We start from the raw sequence: 12229 nt of genomic DNA on the forward strand, positions 1-12229 counted from the left end.
CACAAAGATATACTTTTCTTTCTTACTCTCATATAAAATATTTAGCTTTTATTAAATAGTTATCTGAATCTCACAACCAAAGTTTGTATAATAATACACAGGATTGGCTGTAGACCATTGTTCATAATTCAGAACACTGTGTAAAAATAACAAAAACAAAAAGTGAATGCATGTGTGAAAAGTGGTCTATAATGTAATGCTTCAAAGCGTGTTCATGCAAACATTGTCGGGTCTGCCGTGGTACAATGGGACTTCTGCTCATGAACCTGTGTGCACAGCGTCTGCAAATCGGCGCTGTACAAAGTAACTTCATCTTTACACAAAACTGTAAGCTGTCATCTGTGAAGCGTGAGCGGTGTTTGTTTTTACCATAGTTCATGGTGGAGAATGGCTGCTCTTCTGAGTTTTGCTCTCTGTAGCCGTATGAATGGCAAACTACAGTGATTAGCAGCGGCATAGGCACACATAAAATTTCTTCTGAAATTTTCGCTTTCTAGTTATTGTGTGGATGCCCTAAAGGGCTTCCACACAATTGTTTTCCTGTTTCTCTTTATTCTTTATTATTCTTGGGGTTTCCGTACACTTTTTGCCGCTTAACTACTGCCTCAGTTTTCAGCCGATTTTCTCAGTTCAAACTTTAAAAAATTCTGCTCTTTCTGCTAATGTGTGCTATGACTTTTGGTGCTCATAACTTCTATACTTTTTGAGATATTGAATTTTTTTTGCAATATTTTTTGCCCATTTTGCACATTATCAGTGGGGTCACTAGTTTTCCTTGCCCGGTTGAGCCGTGTTTTAGCTCAGTGAGATGAGCAGCCGTTCTCAGACTGGGAGGCCCGGGTTCAAATCCCGCTTATGGCAACATTTCTTTCAGTTAACAGTTAAACCTTTTTAACTCTTTTCAACACAAATTTCAGCTTTTCCACCCCTTTTCAGCAAAATTTTCAGGTTTTTCACCACTTTTCAGCACAAATCCCAGCTTTTTCAGCTGTTTTCAGCAAAAAAAACTCTTTTCAGCAGAATTCTGAAAAGAGTTCTGCAGAACTCTTTTCAGCAGAAATTCTGCTGATTGAACTCTTTTCAGCAGAAATTTCAGAATTTTAACCTCTTTTCAGCCCAAATTCTGCTTATTCACCTCTTCTGCAAAATTTTCAGCCTTTTCACCTCTTATCAGCATAAATCTCAGCAGTTTTCAGAAAAAAACTCTTTTGAGTAGAAATTCTGCTGATTCATCTCTTTTCAGCGCAACTTGTTGCTTCTTTACCTCTTTTCTGCAGAAATTCTGCTGATTCACCTCTTTTCTGCAAAATTTTCAGCCTTTTCTCCTTTTATCAGCACAATTCTCAGCAGCTTCTGCTCATTTCAGCAGAGTTGTCCGTCTCTCCACCTCTTCTTGGTCAGAGTGAGTTTAGCTCAGTGAGATGAGCAGCTGCCTTCAGACCAGAAGGGCCAGGTTCAAATCCCGGTCATGGCAAAACCTGTTTTCAGTTTTCTCTTTTGTTCTTTTGTTCTACCTCTTTTCCGCAGAAATTCTGCTGATTTATCTCTCTTCTGCAAAATTTTCAGGCTTTTCACCTCTTCTCAGCACAAAAAATGAGCAGCTTCTGCTCATTTTAGCAGAATTGTCGGTCTCTCCTCCTCTTTTTTGAGAGAATGAGTTTAGCTCAGTGAGATGAGTAACTACCTTGAGTCCAGGAGGGCAGGTTCGAATCCTGCTCAGGGTAACATTTTTTTTTCACCACCATACAACTTTTTGCAACTTTTCATCTTTTTCAGCTTTTCAGCAGACAGCTTCAGCGTTAAGGCATCCACACAGCATTTTCGCAGGAAATGCAAATTTTTCTAGTTATTATTATTCTCCAGTTTCCGCCTGAAATTTTGCAGCGAATCTCGCCTCGCAGTTTTGAGACAAGCTTCATATATGTTACCTCATTTTGTGCGGCCGGATCTGGAATGGTGTGCTATGACTTTTGGTGTTTATGAATTTTATAGTTTGTTAAATATTAATATTTTAGTGAAAATTTTCCCGCGCTCCTCTGCCAAACAGTTTTGACATTAGGGTTACATATGTTAGATCATTTTGTGCGGCTGGAGCTGGACTATTATGTTATGACTTTTGGTGTTTATAACTTTTATAGTTTTTTAAATATTAATATTTTAGTGCAAATTTAGGCCAATTCATCTTTTGGCGCCAAATAAACAGACTTCATTTGTGGTGTGTTGGCTCTCTCTAGTGGTATGCCGGGAGTGGTACAGCCTGTGTACCCTTATTTGGATTACCGTAATGATGACAATTTCAACGGTGCGCACAGCGCCGCTGCTTTCAGGAGCCCTTGGAATTTTTAAGGTTGCGCAAATCATTCAAAAGTTACGGTAATGCTTGGTGGAAAACTCAATATCCCACAATTCATAGCACGCCTCTACAGAGTGAACAATGGCGGCCACCACTTCGTTTTATATGTCTTTTATTCGTGTTTCTAGGTCACAAAATAAGCTTTTAAGATATTTTCAGGCGAGAATGTAGGTGTGTAAACTTCAAATATCTGCTTGTTTTATCAAGACATCCCATATTTAGCGACAGTGCTCTGACTACGTCGGTCCTGCCTGACAGCTAGCCGGCTACCTAGCTGGCTACCTAGCTAGCTGCCGCACTTGGCTGCAAATGGATAGCGAGGGACTCTCTCTGTCGTTTCACCTCCCTGGTCTCTCGCAAATGCTCGCACAGAATCGGAGTTACAGCTGGATGTGGAAAAAATAACTGAGTTGTTTGGTGGTGCTATAACGCGGAGCTACAACAGTGGGCAGCTATCCACCGGTGTATGACAGAAAGGACATGCCGCGACCGCCGATCGACCGGTGTTTGCTAACGCGGAGGTCAATCGTGGATCAGGGAAAGCGAAGGCAGGAGCGTGAGGTGAACTGAATTTCAGGTAAGAAGTTATGACCTGCACTCTATTTGGGTCAGATATAAACCGAGTTTAGGTGTAGTTTATTTAGCAGCAGTTCTCTTATGTGTTGCTGATAGCCGGCTAGCTAGCTAGTGCCGCTAGCATAGTTAGCTAGCACCGCTAGCGACCCTTCGTGAAAAAGCACCCAGGCTTGGCTTATATTGAGGCGGGTGAAACTCGTGTCAGCACCCGGTCGCTCGCCGACAGTATGTGTTTTAGCTGGACTTATTTTTCGTTTATATGGACCGATGATTTATTTATTTATTCATTTTAGTAACGGTATAAACAGTGAAAGGTGGTGGATTGGCCAGATGTAAACTTCAAATATCTGCTCGTGTTACCAAGACATCCCATATTAGCTCTGATGTTTTCGGTGCCTGCAAAGAGCTAGACAGGTAGCTAGCTAACCCGAGCTGGCTGTCTTTTTGACTCAGGGTCATAGCTGGACTTATTTTTCGTTTTTATGAGCCGATGAGGGTTTTTTTTAGTAACGGTACAAACAGTGAAAGGCGGTGGATTGTCCAGATGCTGGTCGATGTGGAAAAAATAACTGAGTTGTTTGGTAGTCGCTGACGCGGAGCTACAACCGAGGGCAGCTATCCACCGGTGTGTGTCAGAAAGAACATGCGGGGAACGAGGCGGCGAGGCGACCGCCGATCGACCGGTGGTAGATCGTGGATCAGGGAAACCGAAGGCAGGAGAAGCAGGCGGCTGCCGGTCGGAGCGTGAGGTGAACTGAATTTCAGGTAAGAAGTTATGACCTGCACTCTATTTGGGTCAGATATAAACCGAGTTTAGGTGTAGTTTATTTTCGTTGTGCTGACTTTTTACAATCAGTTATAATAACTCGTACTGCGTGGTAGCTAGCACGATGGAGTTTCTATACAGCTGTGTGCGCGCTAAGTTATTGATGTTGAACTTTATGACAGCCTCCCCTGTCATTCTCTCGCCTGTTCAAACTTCAGTCATGAAACTGATCAATGATCGGCTTTTCTCTCTTGTTTGTTTATCGCGCTAAACAACAGCAGCACGTTTAAGCTTGATCAGCTGTTGTTAGAATTCATTTGATTTTAATTTCTAGTATCAGCTGATGTTTGCTGGAGCCACAGCTGTAGAAGCGGCTGGTCAAAACCAGGAGATGACCTTACTGAATCATCAGAGCTGAACTGGTGATGGAGAAACAGGTTTACCTTTTTTTTAGGTGACATGAATGAGTTGAAGGGAAGTTATGAACTGTTTCTGAGAGAAATAAACACCAAGCTCCTTTTTTTATTTAGCTGACAGCTGGTAACTGTGCAGGGGCGGATCTAGCAAAGCTTTTGCCAGGGGGCCAGGTAGGGCATTAACAGAGAAAGGTGGACACAAAGATATACTTTTCTTTCTTACTCTCATACAGGGAGTGCAGAATTATTAGGCAAGTTGTATTTTTGAGGAATAATTTTATTATTGAACAACAACCATGTTCTCAATGAACCCAAAAAACACATTAATATCAAAGCTGAATGTTTTCGGAAGTAGTTTTTAGTTTGTGTTTAGTTTTAGCTATTTTAGGGGGATATCTGTGTGTGCAGGTGACTATTACTGTGCATAATTATTAGGCAACTTAACAAAAAAAAAATATATACCCATTTCAATGATTTATTTTTACCAGTGAAACCAATATAACATCTCCACATTCACAAATATACATTTCTGACATTCAAAAACAAAACAAAAACAAATCAGCGACCAATATAGCCACCTTTCTTTGCAAGGACGCTCAAAAGCCTGCCATCCATGGATTCTGTCAGTGTTTTGATCTGTTCACCATCAACATTGCGTGCAGCAGCAACCACAGCCTCCCAGACACTGTTCAGAGAGGTGTACTGTTTTCCCTCCTTGTAAATCTCACATTTGATGATGGACCACAGGTTCTCAATGGGGTTCAGATCAGGTGAACAAGGAGGCCATGTCATTAGTTTTTCTTCTTTTAAACCCTTTCTTGCCAGCCACGCTGTGGAGTACTTGGACGCGTGTGATGGAGCATTGTCCTGCATGAAAATCATGTTTTTCTTGAAGGATGCAGACTTCTTCCTGTACCACTGCTTGAAGAAGGTGTCTTCCAGAAACTGGCAGTAGGACTGGGAGTTGAGCTTGACTCCATCCTCAACCCGAAAAGGCCCCACAAGCTCATCTTTGATGATACCAGCCCAAACCAGTACTCCACCTCCACCTTGCTGGCGTCTGAGTGGGACTGGAGCTCTCTGCCCTTTACCAATCCAGCCACGGGCCCATCCATCTGGCCCATCAAGACTCACTCTCATTTCATCAGTCCATAAAACCTTAGAAAAATCAGTCTTGAGATATTTCTTGGCCCAGTCTTGACGTTTCAGCTTGTGTGTCTTGTTCAGTGGTGGTGGTCTTTCAGCCTTTCTTACCTTGGCCATGTCTCTGAGTATTGCACACCTTGTGCTTTTGGGCACTCCAGTGATGTTGCAGCTCTGAAATATGGCCAAACTGGTGGCAAGTGGCATCTTGGCAGCTGCACGCTTGACTTTTCTCAGTTCATGGGCAGTTATTTTGCGCCTTGGTTTTTCCACACGCTTCTTGCGACCCTGTTGACTATTTTGAATGAAACGCTTGATTGTTCGATGATCACGCTTCAGAAGCTTTGCAATTTTAAGACTGCTGCATGCCTCTGCAAGATATCTCACTATTTTTGACTTTTCTGAGCCTGTCAAGTCCTTCTTTTGCCAAAGGAAAGGAAGTTGCCTAATAATTATGCACACCTGATATAGGGTGTTGATGTCATTAGACCATACCCCTTCTCATTACAGAGATGCACATCACCTAATATGCTTAATTGGTAGTAGGCTTTCGAGCCTATACAGCTTGGAGTAAGACAACATGCATGAAGGGGATGATGTGGACAAAATACTCATTTGCCTAATAATTCTGCACTCCCTGTATAAAATATTTAGCTTTTATTAAATAGTTATCTGAATCTTACAACCAAAGTTTGTATAATAATACACAAGATTGGCTGTAGACCATTGTTCATCATTCAGAACACTGTGTAAAAATAACAAAAAACAAAAAGTGAATGCAAAAGTGCATAAATATTTATTTTACGTGTTTGATGTGTGTGGCGGGGCGTGGTCTGCAGTGCCGCTGCAGGGGAGGTGGACCCACCTGAGGGGCATCTGCAATCACACCTCTCGGGCGTAGTCTGTGCTCTCTCGGCTGTTTTTTGGGTGTGTGTCGGGCTGTGAGTTGAAAAGCTACAGCTGGCTGGGAGGGTACACCAACCATGTGTGAAAAGTGGTCCATAACGTACTGGTTCAAAGTGTGTTCGTGCAAACATTGTCGGGGTCTGCCGTGGTACAGAGGGACTTCTGCTTATGAACCTGTGTGCACAGCGTCTGCAAATCGGGGCTGTACAAAGTGACCTCATCTTTACCCAAAACTGTAAGCTGTCATCTGTGAGGCGCGAGCGGTGTTTGTTTTTACCATAATTCATGGTGGAAAATGGCTGCTCTTCTGAGTTTTGCTGTCTGTAGCCGTATGAATGGAAAACTACACAGATTAGCAGCGGCATAGGCACACATAAAATTTCTTCTGAAATTTTCGCTTTCTAGTTTATATACTGTTGTCCCTTAAGCCTATTCTATAAATCCTGACTTGTTAATTAACTACAGGTCATACATGTTTCAGTGAACATTATTCACAGGAGGATCTGAGTTCTTTATATCAAACTCTATAGAAACTGTTAACACTGTACAGCTCTGTGGCCCAACAATATGAGGACAATGTAACACACACTACAATCATTGGTCCTACCATATAAGGATGTATACTGAAACACACTCATGTCCTTCACAACTTAAAACAATATGAGGACATGACGACTGAACACATGTAGAGTTTATGTTCCTGACTTCTAACTTTTCCTGCTGTTGTCAATAAAAGCTCTGAACCCAACACTGATATAAAGGGATCTATTTCCCCAGAAATCCAATCATGTGAACTGATCAGGGGGAGGTTAAATGGACAAAAACGTGATGCTTTAAAGGGAAGTTTGGACTAACAAATGGTATAGCCAATTTCTTTCTCCTAATGCTAATGTTGATTTTGTCAGGAGTTGCTTTGTGGATGTTGAGAAGAGGGGACCCAAACACTGGACTTGTGGTGAGGATTAGGGGTGTTTATTGGAGTGGCAGGATGAACGGATGAACAGAACAGGGAAGAAGGCAGGCTGACTGACTGAACTGAATGACTGACTGATCTGAACTGAAAGGCAAACACCCGGAATAGACAGCAGCGACAACATCAATGACACGACCATGAACTGGTGAAACTGAGGAACTTAAATACACAGGCTGAATAATGACGACAATTGGAAACAGGTGAGTACACGGCTGAACATAATGAAACAGGAAATGGAACCTGTGGAAAATAAACAGTAAACATAAACCGAAAATGCTGGGTCAATGACCCAGGAACCCTGACGGATTTGGGGAAACTTTCACTAAAACTCATTGTTTTAATACAATCACAGGGTATTTCATTTATGCACTAGGCCCAACTGACAGATATACTTGATTCCCAATACAAAAAATAATGTGTAACCTGTTGGAAGAATGACATGGATCTGTGGATCTAGGACAACACTCTTGCAGCTGCTCTATTCCCATGTTCTGGACCTGGAAACAGGGTTTGATCTTTGATTTCATTCTATAATAATGGACTGGTTTTTCTACGAAGGTTTGAACTTTGACAGTGTTTAAACAAGAGAGAAAAGTGTGAAAATGTTCATGCCTGTCTGAGAAAAGTGTATAAAGTGTGTAGTGAGGGGTTTTACAGCCTTAAAACACCAAAAAATAAAGCTGGCTACTTTGTGGATTTCACCTTTTGCGGGGTATTTTTAGATCGTAACTCACAAAAAACCCCACTGGCTCACTTTAACCCCTTTTTCCTCTTTTATCTCTCTATATGTGACATTGCTGGTGATTAGTCCATGGATAGGACTTCATGCATGTTATTATTTAGGCTCAAATCGGTTTCATGTTTGAAGGCTCACATTGAAGTAAAATAATAATTCACCTCAAATGCGTTAAAGCAAAGGTAATGAGCCCGTTCTGAAAATTGAAGGAGTAGAAAGTAGAGATGTTTCTTTAAAAATGTAGGTTGTAAAAATGTAAAGTTGTCAGAAAATATTTACTTGAGTAAAGTACAGCTACTTGAAAATTCTATGTAAGTATGGTAATGAAGTACTTCGTTTCCCACTTCTTCTTGTATGTCACAACTATCAGTTTAACCCAGGTTTGTAAGTTGAGACCACCTTGTTGTATAACAATTACTTTCCCGTGTTCTCCTTTATGTCCAGGAAACCTGTGGAGCAGCGTTGAAGACAGCTCAGAGACTTTCTGTAAATAGTTTGGGAGAAGCTGTGGAGGGAGTGTTTGGATTTGGATCATTGGGAGCTGCTGTTAACACTACTGTGGATGTCGCATGTTAGAACTGCTATTTGTACAACTTTGTTCACTTGTAAATACATTCACTGTCTCCGCTAAAGGAAGTCCTGTTTTTTTTCTGCCCAGAGTCAAACCTTGACACAATTACTGCCAGGACAGAAAGATTTGCAGACAAAAAGGTGAAACCTTAAATAGTTTGATGGCTTTGTTTTTTCACTTTGTTTTTTGAATTTTTCACTGTTCTTGACAGAAAACATCAAGTCAGAATAATTTTGATGTTGATGGAGAGGATCAGATTCTTTTGGGTGGATGGTGATTGATTTGTTAGGCCAATGATTTAGTATCAGTGTCTGAGCTACTGCTACTGGAGGATTTCCAGAAAGCTGTGCCTGAGTTTATTACTTTTTAGGATTCTGTATCATTTTCCACATCTAAAAACTGTAATCTGATTGTATCTATGTTCACCCTCCAACTGGTTGTGGCAGACAGCTAACCCTCCCTCAGAATTCTGCTGCAGATATAAGATCTGTTGTAGTGGCTAACCACAGAGGAAAGAATCACAACTCACAATAATTTATACTGTGAGCTGCAGTAGATTTTCTTAGTGTTTTTTCTTGTGGTTGTGCTTTTTGTAGATTTACACAGCTGAATTCCACAAGTTGCAAGATAATATTTCACAAGTTATCTTGGCTGATTTGTATTTGTGACAGTATGCTGTTTATATACTAGCCTTATACTGTTTGTAAAATTCAGTGAATTAATCTAAGTGTCATCATATTAAATGCAAATTAATCTCTGTTGCCATCAATGTAACCTAACTCTGAACATGAGCACCACAGTCACTGTGAACCAGCCCACCAGTGCTTTATTATAAATTCACCACAGTATGAAAAAATTAATCTGTTTATGCTGCACAAAACTGCTCAGTATTTTCATGTACCATTAGAAAAAAACGAAACCATTATATTTTTATTATATATATATTAAACCGTAGGTCTGAGGTCAAAGGTCATATTCAGGTACTATCACGTTTCCACCAATTGATTTTTTGTCATGAAATAAAAGTGTGTGTGTGTGTGTGTGTGTGTGTGTGTGTGTGTGTGTGTGTGTGCTCAGTCAACTGTATCAATCTCTGCAGTATCTTCCAGCTGCAGCAGTCAGTTCAGGTTTTTGTACGACTGTTTTTCACTGTGTGAACACATGCTGACTGTTAGGATAGTGAAAACTCTGACAGTAATAAACTGCTGCATCTTCAGCCTGGACTCCACTGATGGTCAGAGTGAAGTCAGAGTTTGATCCACTGCCTGTAAAACGAGCTGGAATCCCTGATATTCTCTGATGAGAACGCTTAATGAGCAGTTTGGGAGTTTCTCCATCTTTCTGTTGGTACCAGGCTAAATGGTGATAGTTGCTAGAAACATAAACATTCTGACTGGTCGTACACTTGATGTTAACAGATCCTCCCACAGCAGAGCTCACTGCTCCAGGCTGAGTCACTGTGATCTGTCCTCTGGACTCTGAGGATACAGAGACAAAAACATAAAGCAGCTTCATGGTTTTGTGGGCTTCATTTCAGAGGGACAGATGTTGATAGAGGAGAGGAGTTTGATTCTCTGGACTTTACCTGTGAAGCAGCAGCAGAGGAGAGTCCAGATGAGGACGCAGATCAAAGTCATGTTTTTGATGAGGAGGATTTCTGTGGCTTCTGTTGTGATGAAGGACATCTGTCAGTCATCCAGTGTTCAACTCTCAGGACTATAAACTCTCCCAGAGCACTGGAGCATGGTGCTGCTGATGCAAAGTGCCTCTCTATGGAAATCATCTGACTGACTTCAGCATGATTACGTAAGCAATCATCACAGTGTGAATTCACAGGTGTCATTTCAATCGGCCAGCATGTTTTGAGTAACATGTAAAATGGTATAATTTAATTTTTTTGGTGTGGGATGCACTTTCCAGGCCCCAAGTATTTGATTGTTGTTGCTTTTATCTTTTATTCATTCAGTATCTCTAAGTCTTCTTCTGATCTACAAACTGGTGCCGTGGATTAAAAACATTAAACATTCATTCAGCTACAGCTATAAAAGTGATGATGAATGATATCTTCAAGGCGATGAAACTTTTGGTGTGACGTTTTTCCTGGACTGGTTCCAACATGGACTTGGATCAGTTTTATGATGCTGTTTAGTGATGGATCAATCAAATTAACATGATCAAGATCTCAGAGTCAGTTTTCTAAAGTATTTTGAGTTCAGGAGATGAATTTGCATGTATTAAGATGAGGTCCTAGAAATCATCAATCAGCTGAAAAACTAAATCAAACATAGAGAAAAAAAACTTTATTACTGTCAAGTTACACTCAAGAACTGGAAGTCTGGATTAGACTTTGCCAGTAAAACATTTAAAAGAGCAGGAACAGTTCCAAGATGAAGTTTTTTCAGCATGATTGGAAGAGAAAATTACAAAGGAGAAAAACTGATCTGAAGCAAATCACATCATCTGTCAAAGATGTTGGAGCCAATGTTATGGCACTGATGGTTTTGGCTGCCAGTGTAGCTGGGCCACTAGTGTTTATTGATAATGTTACTGCTGATAGAGGTAGCAGGGTGAAATGTAAAGTGTACACAGCTATACTCAGGGAGACCCAAAAACAAGCAGAAATTGAAGATGGCTTCAGTAAAGGCCTAGCAGAGCATTTTGGTGCATTTGGGGATCTCCATTGGTTCAAGACTTTAATATCAGCCTCGGATCCCGCCGATCGTCATTCGTCGGGGAGAGAAAACAGACAGCTAATCCACCGGCCCGATGACAAATTCTCACGTCTCGCTGACGTCAGGGTTCTCTCCTCGGTGAATGTCGACTCCAGGGATCCGGCGTCGAAGGACCAATTAATGATAGGTTTGTAGCTTAAACCTATTCGCTGGAACGTTAAAGGCAATGTGATTACACAGTAAGCAAGACACGAAGTAGGCAAAGTCCTTTGGGTTACTCATGCATGAGGGAGGCCTGCCTGGAGCCAAGTGTCGTTCCACCTACTTGACCTCCGTCAGACTCTCAGCCAGGTTCCCCATAGCACTCCTTTTATTGAGGTTACTTGAATATGCATAGGGTCATTAACATATAACGGCTTACATAGGTACACATGTGAACAAGGAATACCCTGCCTGTGGTTTTGTAAGTGCGCGTGTGTGTGTGTGTGTGTGTGTGTGTGTGTGTGTGTGTGTGTGTGTGTGTGTGTGTGTGAGCTGCTGACCAAAAGGGTCATAAAACAGGAACAACATCCTAGGTCATAAAGAGGGTAACCTCCCCACACCCAATCTATGGTTCACCCTAGATAACACAGTGAAGCCATACAAAGGGCAGGAAGTTTTACCACATCAAAAGAAGCAGATCTTCCAGATAGGATGTATCTGCAATAAAACACTATAGCCCCTCACCCAGAACCTCGAGAATCTGAGGAGGGGAGAACAAAAGAATTCCTTTCAACACACAGTTGAAGTACAAATGGTAAGAATAAAAATGACAAAAATTTAACAATTCACTCTAACAGCAGTCATTGTCTACGACGGATTTATATCCAAGTATTAAAAATTATTATTATATTTAGAATTATCCTTGTTTATCCAATTAATTGTGTGCCTCTGAAAATGGCACACAATCTCTAGATATGGCTGTGATTCCTAACCAGCTGATACAAAATTGAACTCCAAAAACTTCTCATGCCCTTAAAGGATAAGGAGTTGTTGTGGAAACTTTAACAATAACGTCTGTGAAGGTTCTCAGTCTGAAGAGGCTTCTCGGATGAGAGATGAAACGTCTTCAAGCAAC

At 41.2% G+C, this 12229-nt stretch overlaps 1 gene segment (V, D, J or C); it reads right to left on the reverse strand.

Annotated features, from left to right (window-relative positions):
- Positions 1-9572: 9572 nt before the first annotated feature.
- On the reverse strand, positions 9573-10080 carry LOC109199540 (Ig kappa chain V region 3381-like). The segment is given in 2 exon segments: positions 9573-9918; positions 10026-10080. Coding segments are annotated over 2 exon segments (384 nt in total).
- Between the last annotated feature and the right edge of the window lie 2149 nt (positions 10081-12229).

This window comes from Oreochromis niloticus, unplaced genomic scaffold (genome assembly GCF_001858045.2).
Source record: "Oreochromis niloticus isolate F11D_XX unplaced genomic scaffold, O_niloticus_UMD_NMBU tig00000736_pilon, whole genome shotgun sequence".
Taxonomy (NCBI): domain Eukaryota; kingdom Metazoa; phylum Chordata; class Actinopteri; order Cichliformes; family Cichlidae; genus Oreochromis; species Oreochromis niloticus.